The following is a 22244-nucleotide window of genomic DNA, read 5'->3' as shown; positions in this document are numbered from 1 at the left end:
GACAACAGAGGACAGGAAAGTCTGACCAGTGGGAACTAAACTGCAGTTCAGCAGGTGCAAGAAGTTGTCACGTGCTGTTGTTGCATGGGAGGGACCCTACACATAGCAGGAGTCAGAATGCATTCCCCACAAAGAAATGCTGATTGCCCGAGAGAGACTTAGCATGATTTGAGCATGACCCAAATTATACCTGTGTAAAAACAGCACCTGGTACTCTGCAAATATCTACAACCTTTTTTGTCTGTCCATTAGATATGAAGAAAAAAATTATAACAAAATATCTAATACATCATACACAAGTGATGCGATTATATACCAAACACATGTTCATTATTAATCATTGGCAGCTAATGTCACCACTGCCACCATAATCCTTATCACCACTGTTATCAGCAGCAGCAGCAGCAGCAGCAGCATTGTTGCTGTCATTCCAATATCTAAAAGTAAATGACTGTAATGGCGCCTCTGGGCATTTTCCCCAGAGTTTCTCCTGTTCCCTGTATTGCTCTCTGAAATGACAGGCATTGTCTGTTGATAACCATACATAGCTACACACACCACAAGCTTGTGCGGCTTCTTGTTGTTGGATGCTGCTGAAATAGTTAAGGCGTACGGGGATCCAACTTAATATTCTGCATCTGGAAGACCAGGAGCTCCACTGGTACCTGGAGGCTTCCTTTTCAGTAACATTTAAATCTCTCACCAGAGACAAATAAGCCATCTAACGAAGCTTTGCCCTATAAACCAATAATGAGACAAGAGCAAATAGCAGCTCCAACCAGACACACAACTCTCAGGTCCTTTGATCCATCCTCTGGGAGCCTTGCTGCAATTTCCCTATCAAAAAGTTAATGGAAAATGCTACCTCCTAACCAGGGAATTAGTGCATCAATGCCATATTAAGCGTTTCATGGGATGCGTGAAGTTTCACCCGAGTTTCCTGTTTACATCCTGTACTTTAAAAAATATTTTTGCATAAGGGTGTACATTTTGATGGTTCCTAAATCCATATTCCCGCCAAGCATGGTGTCTCTGTAGTCCCAGCACTCAGGAGGCTAAGGCAGGAGATATGAGAGCTCAGGGCTATAAACTGAGACCCTGTGTCAAACACTAAAATGAAACAAATTCATATTATCATTTAGGTAATATTTTTGGTGACAAGAGTTTTCTGTTTGATGGAGTTGGCTTGTATATAGGGGAAAAGCATGAATTATGCTAGTGGACTGGCTGCCGTTTGTAGTCTGCACTACTTGGGAGGCAATGTCAGGAGAATCACTGAGCCCAGGAATTCAAGGCCAGTTTGAACAACATAGTGAGACCCCTCCAATACCCTAAAAAATTATACATCTGAATGTTGTATTGTCTTCCTTTTATCACAGAGAAGCAAATGTTCATTTATGCAGACAGACTTGTGTGCATTATATTTAAAAGATAGCATTGCCTAGAGAACACCTTTAGTTTTGTTTTGTTTTGTTTGTCTTCTATTGACATCTGGTCCCTTGCCAGAATGAGCTACATGGCTAGGTGCAGCCACAGGACCACAGGGTGCTCTGCATGTGTCAAAAACCATTCCCTGTCAGCTTACTGAGCAGGCTGCAACATAGGATGCGACCCTCAGGATCACCTTACCTGTCTGACTGAGGGCGGAATCTGTGCATTGACTATGAATCTCAAAACTTGGGTGCTTGGAATTCCAAACATTTAAAAACCATACTTAAACAAACCTGTGCTGCCAGAGTGATGACTGTAAAGACTAAGGCTCAGCACTGACTGTCCAAGGCTCTACAAAAATCCTACGGACTTTTCAGCATCAATCATTAGAGCCCTTGGACTATTTCCCTAGGACTGATTGTCACGTAGCTTCATGTCCATTCCATCTGAGAATGTAAAAAGCTAGGGCCCTGAGCCCAGAGTCCTGTCTCAGTTCTTGTTGGCTGGGAGAGTTTCTCCTCTCCTGGGATGTCCTGGGTGATGAAGCTCTTCCTGAGACAGTAGTGCTGTCCCCGTTTTAGGCATGACAACTTATCCCTCTCTGTCCTGCGGCTTCTAGGGGCATTCCTCTATCCACTTCCACTAAGGAGCATTCAGTGTCATCTCTCCCCTGCTCTGGATTTGGGACAACAAAGTACAGAAAGAGAAATGCTGTGGTGGTGGGGAGCCTCTGTTTTAGGCTCTTGAATAAACCTCTCCTAAGGACTTACTTTCTTCCAGATGAGAACAGGAAGAAGAAAAGTACCTTAATGAATTATCCTACATGCACAGAGTTAGTGGGTTCACGAGTGTGTGTGCAGAAATACTTCAGTTGCAGAAAATAACTGCTGCTAATAATGGCTGACTCTGAACTGGAGATCTTGGGCCCAGAGCCACAAGGAGTGGGTTTGCTTTATCCGGTGGGCCATCTGTAGCCTTTGAGTTTATTTAACTAACCTATGCATGTAAGGTTTTCTGCATATGCAGAGAAGTTTCTTTGACTCTGAAAAATAAAATAAAGGAATTGATTTAAGTAACAATTAGCTTTATTATTAAAAAATGAAACAAAACAAAACAAAATAACCCTGTTTGTAACTGTGGCGATGTAGGCCTGTAGTCCTAGCAATCTGAAGGTAGTCCCAGAAGAGGTGGGAAGGATAGAAGTTCAAGGTCACATTCAGCTATCTCTATAGTAGCAAGGCAACTTGATTTAGAGACTGAATCTCAATTTTTTTTTTTAAAGGGCTCCTTTAATCGGTTTGTTTCAACAAACCATTTGAAGTTATTTTCCTCAATTGATTTGTTTTTAAAAAGTAAGATAATGTTAGATTGAAGTCAAATTTAGATTTGATTGTTAAAAATTCTTTATGTGTATGAAGTTAATAGAAACTAATTTAGGGCACTGCCCTGCTTAGCCTTTGTTGTCAGCTTGATACAGCCTGGACTTATCTGAGAATCCTCTACTGAGGAACTGCCTAGGTCAGTTTGGTCTGTGGCCATGTCTGTCAAGGGCTGTCTTGACCTAGGCTATGGATTGACCTAGGCTATGGATTGACCTAGCCTACCGTGGGCGGCACCATTCTCTATGCACAAGCCTGTGAGTGAGCCAGAGAATGAGCCCCAAAATCAATGTTCCTCTGTGGTTCCTGCTTCTAGAATTGTCCTGACTTCCCTTAATGATGGATTGCAAGCTGAAAGTATAAGCCAAATAAACCCTTTCCTCCCGCGTTGCTTTCAGTCAAAGTGTTTTATCACGGCGAGAAAAGGGAACTACAACATGTGTTAGGAAAAGTCTTTGCACGTAGGCTTACGTGTGCTCCTTCTTGGGGCCCTAAAAGTGAGTCACCCTGTAGAATTTAACCATCTAGCACAATTCAGTCCTTAGAAAGTCATTCCATCCCCTCTCAGTCACCACCTTCTGAAGAAGCTTAAGCCACATTCGGGCTGTGAAAAGGCACCTTTAGAAGGACTATTTTAAACCTGTGTCGATGGCACATGTTTGAAGAGGATGTGGATCGCGCCTAGGAAACGTGGACCACAGCCACTGAAATCATTTCCATGCTGAGCAACAATGGTCTGTAAGGCTGCTGCTGCTGAAGGGCTCACAAGGCACCTCGTGACTTCTGAGTTTCTTGCTCCAACGGGGCCACTGGTTTCATATTTTTCCTTTACAAAATCCTCCTTTTCACTCTCCAAGTAGTGCCAACAACATGCAACTTTACTGAATAAGGAAAAAAATGCCATTTCACCAGGTTGTTTTCCTGATCCTAATTCTTGCGAGGGTCTGAGGAGTCTTCTCAAGGCTTAGAGAAATTACCATTACCTAAGCAAGGTGTTGGACTCCATGGAGGCCAACAGTCACCTGCTCCTTTATCCATTATCAGTGAGGCACAAATGAGTGCACCATGGCTCTTGGTGCAGGGCAAAGAAAAAAATAGTCAGATAATATGACTTAATAAGATGGATTCAAATGCTGGGATCCAACATCAGGGACAATGAGAGAACTGTGAAAAGAGATGGAGACTACTTGGTAAAAGACTTGACTACCACCCCGCCCCCAAGTTGTGACAGAATGAAGCTTAATTGCTTCTTAGTTACTGGGTCAGAGTTGGTACCAGGGCTGGCATGTAGGCCATTAGTAGCTCACAAGCCCTGGGTTCCATCCCAGGGACGGAGGAGGAGGAGGAGGAGGGGGAGGACAGCAGCAGCAACAACAACAACAACAAAAGCAAACTAGTGTTAAAACATCCAAGTCAGCCCCTTCACCTGGTTCCAGGCCCTTACTTCAGATGCAACCAGTAATAACTGACTCTCTATTAACTAAAAAGTCACTAGGTTTTAATTTAAATTACAGACAACTTGAATCTGAAAGTTGTTGGTTTAGAATTTATTTTAAAATGAATAAATTCAGCTAGAAATCAGATTTACAGATACTCTGATACCCCAACATAGAGAACAGAGCCCCTACCTTTAAAATACTTCACATCTTTGTTCTTGCCTCTGTCTCCAGAACTCAAGCCCCTGACATTTCATCCTAGCAATAGGTGGCTCCTCCTCCTCCTCCTTTTTCTCCTACCTCCCATGCTAGAGATCAAAACCAGCACCTCACATATGGAAAACATGAACTATACCACTGAGCTACATTTCAGTCTAATGGCCTCTTGCTGTGTTTCTTTCCCTCCCTGCTTTTCCGTTAGTTTTCATTTCCTTTTTGCTACACTGTGTGGAAATACTAAACCAAGAAAAAAAACCTTCCTGGCCTTATAGGTTTCCTGGTTTCTGTGGACTGACAGGGTAATGTGTAGAACAAGGGTGGTCAGGGAGGAAGTCACTCACTGACATCTTCTGTCCCTACGTCTCCCGATGAGATCAGAATTTTAGTTCAAGTTACTGCTTTATGGAAGCACAGGCCTCTTCTCTCCAGCATCAATCTGCTTTGCTCACTCCCTCAGTGGACACACACACACACACACACACACACACAGAGAGAGAGAGAGAGAGAGAGAGAGAGAGAAACAGAGACAGAGACAGAGAGACAGAGACAGAGACTGAGTCAGAAACAGACAGACAGAGACAGAGAAAGACACACACCACACACACACACACAGAGAAAGAGAGAGAAAGATGAATAGATAGATAGATAATAGATGGGTAGATAGATAGATAGATAGATAGATAGATAGATAGATAGATTTAAAAGTTACTAAGCAAAAACCCTATGAGAAAATGCATCAAAAGTTGAGACCATGGGCCTAGAGAGGAGGTTTGCTATTGGGAACACCTGCTACTCATTATTATTATTATTATTATTATTATTATTATTATTATTATTATTATTAATTTATTTATTCACTTTACATCCTGCTTGCTCTTCCCCCTTCCAAGTTTTCCCCTCCCACACCCCTCTCTCCCTATTCTCCCCTTTCCTTCTCCTCAGAGAACTGGGAGGTCACCCATGGGTACCAACCCACCCTGGGACATTAAGTAGCTGCAGGACTATGTGTATCCTCTCCCACTGAGACCAGACAAGGCCGCCCAGTTGAGGGACCTGAGTTTAGTTCCTGGCACCATGTTAAGTGTCTCACAACCTCCCATAACTCCAGATCCAGGGGGCCTATGCCTGTGACAGCACTAAAGTACACAGTACCTACATGCAGACACACACACATACACCACACATAATTAAAAATAATACAAATTAAATCTTTTTTGTTTGTTTTTTGTTTTTTTGAGACAGGGTTTCTCTGTGTGGCCTTGGCTATCCTGGAATTCACTCTGTAGACCAGGCTGGCCTCAAACTCAGAGATCTGCCTGACTCTGTTTCCCAAGTTCTGGGATTAAAGATGTACACCACCACCACCCAGCTATAAACAAATTAATCTTAAAAATAAAATGAGGCCAAGTTTACTGGCTCACAGCTGTAAACACAGGGTGGAGGACTTTGGAAACTAAGGAGAGGGAATGTGACGTCAAGCCTGAGCTACATACACAGTGAGACTTCATTTCAAAAACAAACAAAGAGAAACAATCAAACAAACAAAAGAAACAAATTAAAGGCATAGGTAAATACAACTTCCAGGCTTCCACTAACAGCATATGTACAACAATTTTAGCATTGTCGTGAGTGGAATAACAGATGATAGTACTTTGATTTTTAAAATTAACACAGGTGTCTGTACTAATAAAATAGTTTTAAATATGAAAGGGGTTTAAATATGAAGATACAGAGGATTGTCAAGTAACAACCACACAAGGGATAATTATTTTTAAATGCCGATCTGCAGGCAGCTCAGCAAACCCGGTCAATCAAGAATCACAGATGGAAGTATGTTAAATCACCAAATGAAATATTAAAGAGCAACTTATTTCTGCCGTCTAAGCTGGCTGTGCACAAATAATTGATTATAGAGAGAGAAGTGTCCTGGTCAGCTGGAGAGACAGGGCATACCTCACAAGGCACACAGATAAACTGAATGTCACTACTAGTGGGAGAAACCAATATCCCTTAATTCCTGATGGCACATTCTGAGAAGGACACATCATCCATGTCCAGGTCCTGCCAAAAATACTCACCCTCAATTGAATGATGGGGCAACACTAAACCCAGTACCGTTCAGCAAAGGAAGCAGCCTGGAAGCTAGGGAAATGTCCGTGCCATAGGCACTACTTCTAAAAATGCTGGTGGACTCTCCAGGGCTACCAGAGACGAAAGACACAGTAAGTTAAGTACACCCAGTGAGGCAACAACAAAATGAAACAGGGACAAATGATGTTACCAGAACAAGGAAAGGTGAGTGTTGGACAGCAAATCGATATTAATGTCTTATCGCGTGTGTAACGCTGTGTTTTGGTTATTTAGAAAACTTGGCTTTCAAAACAAGGCATGGGAGCTCATACCTGTCATCCCAACTCTTGGGAGGGTGAGTGAAGAGGATGGAAAGTTCAAACCCAACCTGGTCACCATGGTGATCCCTCCTTTCAAGACAATGACAAAACTCCAGCTAACACTTAGAGCACCTGTTCAAGCTAGCAAGTGCACACTTCACTTTTTACCAGCTTAGTACAGAAACACACACACACACACACACACACACACACACACACACACACACACACACACACGAGATTGTACAGTTTTCGTTCCCAGATTAAAAATGCTGATGATCACAGTAAGTTTAGAGAATAAATACATACTGTTAATAAGGGAATTAATTCTATTTTAAATGTATTAACAAAGTAAAATGCTTTTTCTTACATCTGTTCCTTCCAGCGCCCTCAGCTCCTGCAGTCCACATCATCCAAAGTTTATTTTAAAGCACCATAAAAAGAGACCTGACGATTTTGGCCTCATCCTGTCCTCCTGCCCCATCTTTCAGTTACTCAGTGTCAGAAGGTGCTCTGGCCTTAGGCTGAGTTCTCTTAGCGACCCAGCAACCCTCCCAGGGATTTGCCCAAAGGTGCATTTTAATGAGCTCTGCCTACTTCTTTCCTTTCTGGAGAATCTGGCTGGGGTGGTAATGGCATGTAAATGAGTTCTGAGCATAGACTAATTAGAGAGGCCCCTGGAGAGCAGCCAGCTGTTGGTTGTAAAAGGAAATAAAATAATAGGTCACAGCAATAAGTCGGATCTTTTCAAAGCTGGTTTCTAGGCACCTTTCCTTGCAGGGAATAGTAAGCAAACACAGAGGGAGCAGTGGAGACCTTCAGGTAAAGCTGAGAACCAAAGAAGCACAGTCACCATTTGGGGGATCGTCCCCTGGAATTTGTTACCAAAGTGAAGACTGACCCCAGCCCCGCTTTGAGGGCTACCTCCCATGGTATTTTTACTCTAAATTCATGATTTCATATTCATAAAAGTAACAGTCAAGTTGGTTTTCCTGGCTTTCTAGGGAAGTGTAGTTTCCCTCTGTCCAATTCTCTCCAGTACTTTCTTTCTGTCTCTCTCTTGCCTCGATTTCTCTACTAATCAAAGCAATGGCTATATTTACTATATTTGCCCTTGCCCCAATTCTCTTGAAAATCTCAATTGCCAAGACCTCAGACATGAAGGAAATAAAGCGAAGAAAAGGAGATCAAAGGTCATCAGTGGCCTATGATCACAAAGGCTCATCCAGCTAAGGAAAGTTTCTTAACCCTTCCCATGCCAGGGACCCCACGACAAACCTGCCAGGTGTGTGGTTCTTTTCCATCATATGCGTAAGTTAAAATACAAATTATTGTGAAGGATACCAATACGCTTGAGATAAAGTTATCAAAATGTGTTTCGGACACAACCTTCTGATATGGGAACATGATCTTGCAGTACACACTCCTGAAATAACAAGTGGGCCACCCCCACAGCTCCAAAGCAGGGATGGCATCTTGAGAGCTCTTGACAATGGCTGTTTTTACTTTCTTTTTTCTTGTTTTCTCTTCTTTTGAAGACAAGAGTTTCATAATACATCCCAGGCTAACTTTGATCTTCTAATCCTCCTGCTCAGCCTTGTGAGTACTGGGACTGCAGGCATGCACCATCATGCTGAGCTTCTTTGAAAACTTAGACCATCTCTCTTCAGTTATATGACAGGTACAATCCTCCGCTAACATTTTTCTTTTGATGTGTCTACAGCTGGGAAGAATCACGTATCACTCTCCATTGCGTGTATTACCACAATGTGACTTCCTGAATGTGGAAGGTCACAGGGACAAACAATCTCAAACATGTGCAGAACCCTGAGTGGTTACAATAGCAGATGGGCACCCATAGGCACAAAGCTATTCTGTGTAGTCAACGTGTTTAACAGAATATGCGTGTGTTGGTTTCTGGTAATCAAATGGCTTTCTGTGAATTTTAACTCACTTCTGAGTCTTCACCTATGTCCAAGTCTTCCAGCCTAGAGGGCACACTCTCTTCGCAAACACTTTCCTCCTGGTTTTATCATGTATCCTGGTTTCTGCTGTTTCTTTTAGTTACTCCATTGATTACAAATTCTTCTTTAGATTTTCTATTGTAATCATTTGATTAATTACTTAAATGATTGATTAATTTTGCTTGGGATACAGGCCAATGGTAGAGTGCTGGCCTGCCATGTGGAAGATCTGAGCTCAATTCACAGCTCTTCAAAAAACAAAACAAAACAAAACAAAAGACAGCTAAGTACCGAATCTGGACTCTTACTTTTTGCTTCCTGCTTCATAGCTTTCAAATCTCACACTATTAATTGATTGATTGATTGATTGTTTTTTTTTTCAGTGTCTTCTTATCCTTCTAGTTCATTTGTATTTGTTTTTACTTTTTCTTGTTATATTTCTCTCTGTCTCTCTATCTCTATCTCTGTCTCTCTCTCTCTCTGTCTCTGTCTCTCTGTCTCTGTCTCTGTCTCTCTCTGTCTCTGTCTCTCTCTCTCTCTTTCTCTCTCTCTCTCTCTCTCTCTCTCTCTCTCTCTCTCTCTCTCTCTCTCTCTGTGTGTGTGTGTGTGTGTGTGTGTGTGTGTGTGTGTATCTGGCTGTTTGTTTTTGTTTTATTTTGTTCTGAAACAAGGTCTTGCTGTTTAGCCAAGGATGCTTTTGAGCTAGTGACCTGTCTGCCCCTGCATCTGGCTTGCTGGGACTATCAGTGGGTCACCCCACCCCACTGGTTCATTTCTTGAAGCTGGGATCTGTGAACAAGTCTAGTCTCTTTGCTGAGTACTTCAAGTGGAACTGCTTGGTAAGCTACTGCCCTGTGAAAATACTTCATTAAAAACTTAAAGCTAGGAAACTCACTATAATTCTGCCTATGCTGTAATTCTCATTGGATGAGACACAATATTAAGCCAAGTCATGTACCCAGTATGAAAGTGTAACTGTGAGCACACATGTATGACAGCATGGGCTAACTATCTAGACATCAAGCAAAGTGTAGAATCAGAGCCCACAATAAAATAAATGTGTAGTGTTTAATTTCCTACATTCCATTTATTCTATAAGAGTCTCCCATCTAAGTAGGTCTGGTATGTCTATTTTAGAGCCATTGCCAGAACCAATTCCACAGTCAAGATCCAAGATCACATATCAGTTTGAAATTTCTCATTTTGAAAACATAAGCAACTCAAAGGCCAGGAGTACCTATCCCACTAGTACCTGCCCTCCTCCCCCTCTTCGTCCTCCTCCATGGTCCTCTCCCTCCTCTTGCACCACTCTTTAAAGATTCGTGCATGTGCTGTCTTGGGCACAAGCTACGTCAGAGCTACTTTGAGATATGAACTAGGAGTGGCCATCTGAATTACACATTCTCATCTTTCCTCAGAGCATGGCCTTATTGGTCTGTTGCAGGTGTGGTACGGGGATACTCTAATGGCTGAGAGGACAATTTCACTTGTTAGAGTGCAACACCCATGTTTATGATTGTGCTAGAGATAATATCACAAACCATTAATGTTTTTCGAGTGTAATTTATCTGTAGTTGCATTAAAGTCGATGTTTTTAAAGAATTAAATATCACCATTAACACTTCAGTCACAAGTGACTGCATCTTCAGGACAGGATTGGTACTAGTTGTCTTTGTTTGTTTGTTTTCTTTCCCTAGAAGGGAAATTCGAATGTGACCCCATTTTTAATATGCTAGTGGTATAGGTTCAATATTTTTTATATGCTAACATTATAGGTTCAATATTTGTATCATCTTGAGAGTAATATGAAGTTGCCATGTTGCCAAGACACTAGTTTTTTGGTGAGAATTCCTTGCAAACTGCCTTTAGGAAGCTCATGGAACACAGTGGCCTGCTGTTTGTGAATTTACGGTATCTGTTTTCTCTCCATTGGCCATGACAAATAAGGCAAGATGTTATTAAGGTTTAGGCTGGTCAACTTCCCCTGACTTCACAGTTGTGAGCAGTCCTGATATTGAGAAGGCTGAAGGCTTTCAATATGGAGACCTTGTGAGTGATGCAGCAGAGCACCTTAGAAACCTGTGCTTTTTTGTAAAATGTGGTGGGCCACTCACATGTATTCTCTTTATATTTGTACTTTGAAGCATAGTGTACATGACATCATCTTGGTCTCAAAACAGTATTTTCAAATTATTTAATATTTATGTATGCACATAGTGTTCTTGGATCCAGTTCACCGTCCCCTACAATTCCTTTTTCATCCTCTCCAAATCCTCCCCGATCCTGAGCCTGCTTTTTCATCTCAACCTCAAGTTCTCTCTCTTCCTCTCTACTTCATCTCCTCCCTGGCCTTGTCTCCTTCATTTCTTCTTTCCCTATCCCTCTAATTTGGTACCCACAAAGTTCATTTAGATTTTCCTGAATGTGCATGGCTGTAGGACCATTTATTACAGTGTGGCTAATAGTCTCTCAGGGCCTGCTTTCCTGAGAAAAGTAACTCTCACTCTTATCAGCACCAACTGCCAACAGCTCTCTCAGCAAGGGTGGGACTTCAGGGCTCTCCCTCATCCATTCTGCGACTTGGGCTGCCTTGATCTTATGTGGGTCTTGTAAGTACAGTCCCAGCCTTTGTGAGTTCATGTGTGCAACTACAGCTGTCATCTCAAAACTGTTATTTCCCTGCAGAAATCCACTCCCTCCAGCTCTCACTACCTTCCTTCCCCATCTCTTGTGGGAAATAAAAACAACCCTGAAATCATTCATAAATAAATAAATAATTTAGACAGGCCCTTGATATCCAGCTCTATCTGCCCTTGAACTCCGAGATCCACCTGACTCTGCTTCCCAGTGAAGGGATTAAAGGTATAAACATTCTTAATGCTGCCCAAACAAAGATTCAGCTAAAATTTCTCTGATTTAATCCCTGCGTTCATAAATGAGAGAATAATGAATTTTAATTTGAGATTAAAGAAAATAAAATGCCAAAATCCAAGTTCATAGAGCAGCCATGAATTCTATCTATAGATTCAGTGAAAAGAACATCAGGATTTCCAAATGAAAGATGGAATCTTGATTCATCTATATCCTCAGCAGAGGCCACACTCAGCACAGTAGAAAGAATGGCTTGGCATGGCGCAATCTATAGGTGCACCATTGTGCCATAACTTTTGTTAGTGTTTTCAGTTTGATGGGGATGCTTCAGTGTTCCTTTGGATGGTTTTTTGGAATGTGTGCATTGTTTGCCAGGGAGCCTGAACCTGCTGGTGGTCTTGAGTCATTTATTCCTGCTCTGCTCAGCTTCTACTACCAGTTAGCGGGGCTTCACGTGTGGATGGAATTAAAATAGCTACCTTCAGCATCTGTCTACTGCCTCTGTGTGTTCTGGAGTAGACAACATTTAATGCTGTCTCACCTTGACTTCCCGAACACTCGAGTCTTCTGAGCCTGACTTGGCTCCCTCCTTAGCGGTCCCCCCTGAATCTTCTCATTGGCTTCATCTTCTACAGTTCAGAAAAACAAGTGTTTCTTTTACATCAGGCTTTAGGGTGGTTTTTTCTTCATCTTTTCTACGTTCGCAACCATGTCAAGTCCCATTTTACCTTCTTTTCCAAGTTCCTTATTATCTTTAACTGACCTAATCCCCATCTTTCCAGTTGTTCAGATTTTTTCCATGGTACAGACTGATGATGAGGAAATGTCACTTAAGTTGTGGTCATAGGGAAGCCTATAAAGAAATAATGTTTAAATTAGAAATTAGAAGATTTATTGAGAGATCACTCAATGGCTATATAGGGGGATACACTCACTTGTTGTGTCAAAGTCCAGAGAGAAGAGCGGGGAAGGAAGGAAAGACCCAGCTGTGGTGGAAAACCTCAGACAGGCATTTGAGTCCCCTAGAGCTGCAGAGAGGTAGGCAGAGTGAAAACATGTGCCATCCGCAGAATAGGTCGGGGATGGCAGCACCCTAAGCCAGTGCAGAATCCCTAGGAAGAACGTTCAAATTGGGTAAGCCCTTGAATTCACTCTTTCAAAAGATGAGTCCAAGCATGGCTTGGAAAGGGAACTGGCTCCTGTAAGGAGACCATTGATGGGGACTCTAGAGCCAGCGCACAGGCAGCATGCTCTCCTGCAGGAAAGTCAGAGTCTGCGTGAGCTGCCTGTTTCTTGTTCACATGTTCTCCTCCTCATAACACCACTGCATCTTTCAATCTCGCTCTTCAAGTGCCCGCTGCATGCTTACTTAATTCAAACTTGCGGCTTCTCTTGCCAGGCGTGTTTCAACCTGCCCTACCCTCTTCCAGGCATTGTCTAACCCCCATGACTCCCTTCAAGTCACATGCAGGTGTGCTGCTAGAGTCAGCCCTCGGAAACACATTTGGTTGTAGTCAAATGCATCAAAGCTATGTCCAAACTCTTCCTCCCTGCTCACAGTCGCCATGGTATTGTCTCTATGGATGGTCTCCTCCACCTCACGAGCTGCTAGGGCACTCTCCTACGTCACTTGTTCCTTGGCCACCAACTCACAAATGTCCCTCTCGATCCTGAGTATCTTCATCTTCTGGCTTACTCTCCAAAGCTCCTGTGTTTCAGACTCATGTCAGGTCCAGGCTCCTCCAATTCAAGGTGTCCCTAACCAGAACTAGAGTTTTCCTCTCTATTCATGTTCTGGTCACTTCTTACTCATGTCTTTTTTTTTTTTTTTTTTTTTTTCCTTACTCATGTCTTATCTCTCACTGTAATGTGCTTCCTACTCAAGTCAGTGAGTCTGGGACAAGCTCTCCACTAGATTGTAAGTTCCTGAAAGGCAAGGAAATCTTTCACAGTCACCTCTGTGTAACATGTTATGACTTGACTGTTCTTCCATATTAGGGAATTAATGAGCATTAGGGACCTTGTAGGTAGAAGTGCATTCCAACATTGAGAATGTCTTGGGCCACATACCCAAACCTCATTCTGGCTGTGATGTTCTAGATTCATCCATTATACAAAACCATTTTTAGCATTTGTAAAAATTTCTAAATGTGGCTAAATGGAATCTCAAAAAGAACACCACTTAATAATTTTATTAAGTTGTGTGATGAAAGCTAAAAACCATTTGATAATGATTTATTGAGCTGTGATTGCATAGCAAAGGTGTATATGGATGTACATGTGTGTGAGTGTGTGTGTGTGTGTATATATGTGTGCATACTGCATACAGCCCATGACCTCATGAATGATAAGCATATAATTTACTACTGATTTTCATTCCAGCCCTGAACAGTGCACCTATCTCTGGGCATTCAGCTGTGAAAAAAACAGACCACTGTGGTGGAAACATTTAACACATGATTTCCTGAGATTGGAGATTTCTCCATTTACAGAAGAATATACACTTAGTAAACTGAAAACAAGTTTCTCATCCTCTCATTAAGAATCCATGTGTCTGAATTAATAACTGGTGAAAAAGGGGGGCCATGGATTTGAAGAAGAATGGGGAGAAGTATATGGGAGAGCTTGATGGCAGGAAAGGGAAAGGGAAAACGTAGTAGTTAAAATGCAACCTCAAAAATAAACAACCATAGAACCTATGTGCCACCTAAATCTTAGGGGGAAAAGTAGTCTGAAGTGCAATATCAAAGAGAAATGTCCACAGTAGCTTATTTTCATTATATTAAAAATATAAAAGCAGAAAGATCCATAGGATGCTGTTGGGTTACCTAAGCTGTGGTTGTTAACATCCTTTTACACACACACACACACACACACATACGTATATATGTACACACACACACACACAGACACACACACACACATATATATAGGTTTGGTTCGGTTTGGTTTTTGTTTTTCGAGACAGGGTTTCTCTGTGTAGCCTTGAATGTTCTGGAACTCAGTCTGTGGACCAGGCTGGCCCCTATGTCACAGAGAGCTGCCTCCCAAATGCTGGCATTAAAGGTGTGCCCCAAGCCCCACTATTTTACATATTCTTTATCTCTCGCATTAATGCAGCTCTAACCTAGGCAGTTTTATAAGTTTGTCTTTGTGTTGCTTTTCTCCTTGAGCTGGGAACTACTAATAAAAGAGTTAAACCACAATAACCACATTTATTGAATTCCAATATATGTCCAACATTGTATCAGATACTGCAGATATGAAAACATTAACTCATGCCCTCAAACAACTTTCAGAAGTGGTATCTTATAAAGGAACTGAATTGTTCAAGGAAAACACTAGGACTATGTTTCTGAAGAAAATGCCTTTATAGAAGCATTGCTATATTTTCATTTTCAAGACTAATTTAAAACTCAACATTAGTGATATGTTCTAGATTTTTCTGAAATAAAAGTGAGTGCTAAAGAAAAACAACATCAACTTTCAAAACACATCAGGTTAGGGTCAGAAATATGTAAGAGGCATTGGTAGACAAACAGAAACTGTTAGAAAAACTGTATCCACGAAATTGAAAGAGCACCCACCCTCCACATTTCTCTGAGCACATGTGTTAAGAAAGATCAATGGCTTCACATTTTTACTAACAGTTGTTTGTTTTTCAAAATCTTTTTAAAGAATCGCTCTTGTGGAAAACATTCCTGAAGGCCTTAACTACTCTGAAGACGCCCCATTTCACTTACCGCTTTTCCAAGGCTGGATGAACTTACTCAACATGGCCAAAAAGTCTGTTGACATAGTGTCTTCCCATTGGGACCTTAACCACACCCACCCATCAGCCTGTCAGGTAAGCCGCATCCTCTACGCCTGTGATGGTTTCATGTGCATTTTACTCTCCTTACTGTCCTTAACCTCAGCAAGACCACGCCTGCTCAGTTTTCAATTTCCACTTTCCCCCGGAGCTCATGCACACGCAGGTGTTTACGCATCTATGCAGCTGTCCCATTGTTAATCATATGTCTGTCAGCTACTGCAAGCACCCTAGTTTTTTGAGGGTAAAATCATGCTTCTTCGTCTTCAGGAGACTCTCTGTACAGCAGGGCTAAGTAGCATGGCTCTGGGCATGCCACCCACATCATAGCACCTTCCTACAGCATCGCCTAGAATTCTGCTTTGTGTAGTATGGGTGCTTACACATCTATCTGACTGCTGAGGAGTGCATTTGGTCAAATTGTGTTATACAAGTCACCTTCATGCCTCTGAACTAACTTTTTAAAATAATGAAGTCAAACTTCCCAAGATAGTTGTACACTTTTGAGTCTGTCATTTTCATGTAGACAAGAAAAGGGTAATTTCTGAGTTAAATACCCTGAAGTAAAAATGAAAAAGACCTTTGTAATTTGTAATGCATTCTTTTCATATTAGTAAAACCATGAAGGTTTGCATTGAGCTCCTACCCATGTCTATGTCCATTAGCCTATATTTAAATGTCCTATGTGGGTCACGGGTCAAACCAGTTTTGTCCTTTTGCATACAAATCATATAGACAAAACTTATCATCACTATTTATTGCTGTCTTGAGATCTGTTATTCATCCAACTATACCACTTTGACTATTTAAAAGTAACAGTTATCAAAAAATAAGTAAGACAAACAAATGAACAAAAACCACAACAGTCATACCGAAGATTTTGAATAAGCATATTAAATGTATATTGTGTTCAGCATGTTCCAACTTCTACCATTTAGGTGTGTGCTTTGGCTTTTATTGTTGAGTTATGTATCATTACAACTTAGAGACTGGGAAAACAAAGATTATTTATTTATTTATGGTTTGGAGCAGGGTTTGGCAGACGGTAATCTATGTGGTGATTGGAGGATGGATTACTAGAGGCCAGAGGATCCAGAGTGAATGAAATCCCTGATGCATCTCAGCTGAGAGGGCTAAAGTGTGGGGACTGACTGTGTCTCTCTTAGAGTTCTGTAAGTGGACTTGAGTTTAAGCAGGAGCTTGAAAGCTTTTTAACCTGTATCCTGGTACTTTAGAGAACTGTATCCATTGTATTTCATTGGTTTAAGCAAGTCACGTACACAAGATGAAAGGAGACACATCCAGGAACTGAATGGACCAGTTGACTGCCGTCTTTGGGAGTGATATTGCACAGACCACTTTCTGACCACAACAATTCATTCTCTTTCACAAATCACTGTGTCCCTCAAAATGTAATTGACTCCAAGGCACGGAAGGCTCGCTGCTCTAAATCTTCATGTCATGTGGGATTCTCTGGCTTTGGAAACATGGGGGTTTAAAAGACTGCTTATATTCCCTAGTGGCGCTCCAAACACTCAGTGTCGAGACAGGGGTGAGATGATCATGGGCACTTTTGGTCAGAAGGAAAGAAAAGCAGAGAACATGAGTCATTAGGCTGTGGTGAGGCCAGATCCAACCTAGCACATAGCTTGACTGTTACAACTTCAGATGTATGAATATATTCTAGGATCTACTTGTGGCTATTTTGTTTGTTCATTTGTAGTGTGTGTGTGTGTGTGTGTGTGTGTGTGTGTGTGTGTGTGTGTGTGTGTGTGTTTTGAGACAGGGTCATTCTAGATAACTCTGGCTGTGCTGGAACTTGGTAAAGAGATCAAGCTGGCCTTGATTCACTGAGATCCACTTGACTCTGCCTCCCCAGTGCTGGATTGAAGACCTGTCCCACCATGCCCAGCTAGGATCTAGTTCTTTACCAGTGGCTTCCGAAGCTGCTTGTCACATATGATGTGTCTGTGTGGCTTTCTTTGATTGTGCTGGGAATGAAACTCCAGCCCTGTGTGCCAGGAAAATGTTCTACTGTGGAGGCACACCCTCAGCCCGTATTCTTTTCCCATAAGAAACAGATCAAGTTTCTTTCATGTTCTTTGTTATGATGCTGGATTTTGTTTACGTGTGTGTGTGTTTGTGGGTGTGTGTTGATAAAGAGTTTCATATATCTTAGACTGCCTCAAGCCGGCTGTGTAGCCAGGATAATCCTGAACATCTGGTCTTCTTGCCCCTGCTATTCACATGATGGCATTGCTGGTTTAAGCCACCATATCGAAGCAGGGCTGGGATCGAACCCAGGGCCTCATGCATGCTAAGCAAGCACTCTACCAACTGAGCCACATCCCTACCCCTCCTTTTTTCTATCTCAAAGAAACTATCTTTTATTTAATGGATAATAGGCAAACATGACAGTTATTTCTAAACTAACGGGGCCCGCGAAGTGCTCGAGGGAACCATAAACAGCAGAGAGATGAACAGCAAGAACAACCCAGAGCACCTATTTATTACAGTGCAGCTGTAAGCTAAATATACCAAGGAACTGTAGGCAGTGGCAGGCAAGCCCAGCTCAGCAGCAGACAGACACAAATGAATACGGTCCCTGCGATCAGCGTCTCCTCTGGATGGGAGTGAGCTTGTAAGAATGAGTGATGGTTGTTACCTAGAAGGAGTGATGAGTGTGCGTGTTACAGAAATACTGTATGGAAGTTGGCATTGGTTTAAAATCTATTCTGTATCTGACTCCAAAGTGCTGCGTGCGTGTATGTATGTGAGGATACACATGTGTATATATGCTTGCCTGTGGAATCCCAGAAGGTCAACTTCAGGTCTCATTCTTTAGGAACTGTAGACTTTGTTTACTAAGACAGGGCCTCTGAATGGGTCACCTGCCAGATGATTAGGCTGGACTGCTGGGCCACTGAGTCCCAAGGATTCACCTCTGTGTACTTCCCCAGCACTGAGGTTATAGTGATGTTTTGTCATGGCCAGATTTTCATGGGAGTCCTAGGGGCTGAGCATGGGACTTCATTTTTACACCAAAGGCATCCGCTAAGCTATCTCCGAGCTCCAGGGATACTGTTTTAATTCCCACAGTATTTCTGTAACACCCACATTCATCACTCCTTCTAGGTAACAGCCGTCACTCATTCTTACAAGCTCACTCCCATCCAGAGGAGATGCTGATCCCCCACTTTGTCCTCCCTAACTCTCACTGTGGTCATTAGCCTTCATGCCTGTTTCCTTCTGTTTTGGCACTGCCTCAAGGCCCAGTTGAGGGCAAGTGAAACCTACAGTGCCATGGCAACCATACCTTACAACTAATGAAAATGCTTGGTCAGAAAAAGAGTTTATTTCTTTCTACCAGGATGATCACTTTAGCCAATATCATATTAAAATTTACAGGATGTTTTGGTTGCTAATTTATGAGATGAAATGATAAGATTTTATGAAATCAAGATTTGGGGGTGGGGGGAAGCCAGGAAATGTGGCTGCTGGAGTCTGATCAGCAGAGCTACCTAACCCATCTAGGGAGAGTACCCATGTATTCTGACTTCACTGTGAGGCACCAAATGAAATAATTAATGAACTGAAACAATGCAATGCTGAGGAGATGCATTTATGTGGAATCAATTAGATGCTAGCCTCCCAGCGAGCTCCCAAATGGCATGATTGCCAACTGATGATACATTGGCAGCGTTTGATTTTGGAAAATTTGGGTTGTTTTTAAATTACACATGATTTGGTGGAGTTAATGAGGAGCGAGAGAGTCCAATGATCCAGGAGGCCATTTGCAAAGTACAACTCGGGTCCTCTCTCCACATGCAGAGTGGGTAGCAGATTTCAGAAAGCCCGCAGGATTTGCCTACTTAGCAGCTGTGCGACCTCGACCAAGAAACAGGACTATCTGTGCCCTCATTTTCTCAGCATCAAAGCCAGGGTGGTAGCAGATACTATAGATTAAATTAAAGCCTATTTGTGTGCTTATTACTACCATACATGTCATCATGTGCATCCACTCACCTGTGCATACACCACAACTTGTGTTCTAGTCAGTTTACTGCTGCTCACCAGTCATAAGTTGATAGAGACTGGGTGATTACGTGTAAAAAGGCACCTACAATTTTTTTCAACAGTGAGACTCTTGGTAGATAAGGATTAAATAAACTCTCATGATATGTTTGAATTGTGACCTTCATTTTATTTACTTTTTATGAGTTATTATGCATGTGCACACAGAGAAAGAAGAAGAGAGCAGGAGGAGAAGGAAAAAGAGGAGATAGATAGATAGATAGGTAGATAGATAGACAGACAGACAGACAGACAGACAGACTCACAGTCTTTCTCTGCCCCCCTCCCTCATCCTCTCATCAGGCTTTGACTAACTCACTCACTGCAGAACATTTTCCTATCCCTGCTGTTCAGGAAGTCAGGGTCCACTTCAGCTTTGGTAAAGATCTGAAACATATACGCTCACCAATGCCCCAAAAGCCCACTCTTAAGAATTCTATAAGCTTCTTTATTTACCTTTCTGTTGGCTCATCAGTCATTATCTGGTACAGTTTCCATCTGATAATATTTTTGACACACTACATACTGAGAAAAGCATCACTTTATTAGAACATAATCTCCAATCTCAGTCTATGTTTGTTTGCTGAGATTAAAATCAAGCCAAGCTTGGTGGCACATGCCCAATGCTCAGGAGGATGGAGGACTTGAGGCCAGCCTGTGCTGCATGACACAGGTAGAGTGTATCCTGAAGTCCTGATTCATTCAGGGGTACCTGTGGTGACCCCTGTCTGCGGGGTCTCCCTGGTAACCGCCCATTCCTTCCTTGTAGTAGTAATGGTCCAAATGACTCTTGCTGCGGCTTAGCCAAATGGCCAGGGGTCTTGGCTTCCTCTAACTTGTAAAGCTTTTCCTTGCCAGGCTTGTGTCATAACACCCTATGATCTATTCATAGGTAATAATGACATTTTTGTGTTGTAATTGCTCTTCATAGTAGCCCATGATGCCCCCATCTAGTGGCATCATCTGTGGGTCTGTGGACTCCTGTACCCCTTGTCCCCAGTCTCCATCTCCTCCATTCTCCATCATTAGTGACTCTCTAAGTCCCTCTTCCTTTCATGTCTGTCCCTACTGCCTCTCAGTTTCCAAGTCTTGCAACTTGAAGACTTGTGAGGTCTGTTCACTCCTCATATCCACGGTCAGGATCCACTTTGTAATAAAGAACTATTTCTGGAACCCAGAAGAATGCTATTTTTTAGTGGTGTTGGACGTTATACATCTATTATCTCTTCCGTATGAGGTTTTTTGACTGGCACATATTCACACATATTTATAAGACATGATATGATATATGGATTCATATATATATACACACATACATATGTAAGTGATTCTTGCTCAGAGTAATTAGCATATCCATTTCTTCTGTCGTTTCCTAATGGCAAATATATCCAAATTCTTCTAGCTATATTGAGGTATATAAAGTATTAATGTTAATTATATTCACCATGTGAGACCTAAAACAATAACACTTATTCCTCTGGCCAAACAATGGAATCATTACCTATTGATCCCACTGGTCCCTTCCCCCCTACTCCAGCAACCCTATTCTCCCTTAGATCTCTGGTAACCCCTACTTGTATTCTCAGCTTCCATGGGTTGGTGAGGGAGACCAATGCCCGTGTTTCTGTGCTTGGCTTGTTTCATTGAACACAGTGCCCTTCAGGTCTATCTATGTTGCCATAGATAGTTTCAACCACTGGGGACCAGTAGAAAGTAGTAGAACCTTTGAGATGTGGGGAGCCTTTTCTTTGGTCACTGAGGGTGTACCCTCAGATCTCAAAGGGGACTGTGGGATGTTGATTTTTTTTCTCCTTTTCCTCTGATGGCTCATGTGGTGAGTGGCATCTTCAGACATGGCTCCCATTCTGAGGTCTGGCTCACCTGGAACCTAAAGTCATGGAACCATTGTTCACAGACGCTCCGAAAGTGTAAGCCACATAAATACATAGATCCATGTTTGTTGTTATATTCTGTTATAATACAGTAACCACAGTCTTTTCACTATGGTATATGCCACTGGCTGCAGAGACCCGTGGGGGACCTTCAGCACACAACGGCTATAGAGTTTGGCATTTGGTGCATTTGATATACCAGTAGTTAGTAGTTTAGTATCTGTGGCCACATTGAACAAATGCCATAAGTCCTCCAATTCTTATTTTCGCATCTATAAAACATACATGATAATGTCTGCCGTATGTTGCATTGTGAATTTGGTTTAAGGCCAAGAAGCTCACTGCTTCTGTTTTTTTTTTTTTTTTTACATCGGGATCTTAAATTTAGTGGACACCCAACTCTGAATCATTGTAAAACAGGAATGATACCTGGTTGCCCACAAAGACTTCAGCCCTTGTGAGACACGGCCAAGATCTTATCCAGACTATGCATTTAAATCGTCCTTCAGGCTTAAGGGTTAGAAAGGAGAAGGACAAATGTGCTTTGTCCACTATAGACCCTCAGTTCCCACTCCTGATGTTCAGTTTATAACTGCGGCAGCCCAGAATAACCTGGGGGCTTTGAAAATAGATGGATGTGCTCCTCCAACCCCCTCCCAGAGCTTTTTTACATTATAACATTTGGAAAGAGGCCAGGCTTAAAAATGGCTAGGGGAGTCCACCGCGCAGTCAGATTGAAAACTGCTGGTGAAAAATGTCTAGGAGGCCTAGTTTGAT

The 22244-nt window shown here is 42.1% G+C and overlaps 1 protein-coding gene across 3 annotated transcripts in view; it reads left to right on the top strand.

Annotated features, from left to right (window-relative positions):
- Pld5 (phospholipase D family member 5) overlaps nucleotides 1–22244 on the top strand; it is a 327098-nt gene that overhangs the window by 186272 nt on the left and 118582 nt on the right. For all 3 annotated transcript variants that reach the window (XM_051147946.1, XM_051147947.1, XM_051147948.1), the window contains one exon: nucleotides 15369–15537. In XM_051147946.1, the coding sequence (XP_051003903.1) occupies nucleotides 15369–15537 (169 nt within the window). The remainder of the gene's footprint in view (nucleotides 1–15368; nucleotides 15538–22244) is intronic.

Source organism: Acomys russatus, chromosome 6, assembly GCF_903995435.1.
Source record: "Acomys russatus chromosome 6, mAcoRus1.1, whole genome shotgun sequence".
Classification (NCBI taxonomy): Eukaryota; Metazoa; Chordata; class Mammalia; order Rodentia; family Muridae; genus Acomys; species Acomys russatus.
Note: the sequence above shows the minus strand (reverse complement) of the source record. Positions and strands in the feature narration are given on the sequence as shown.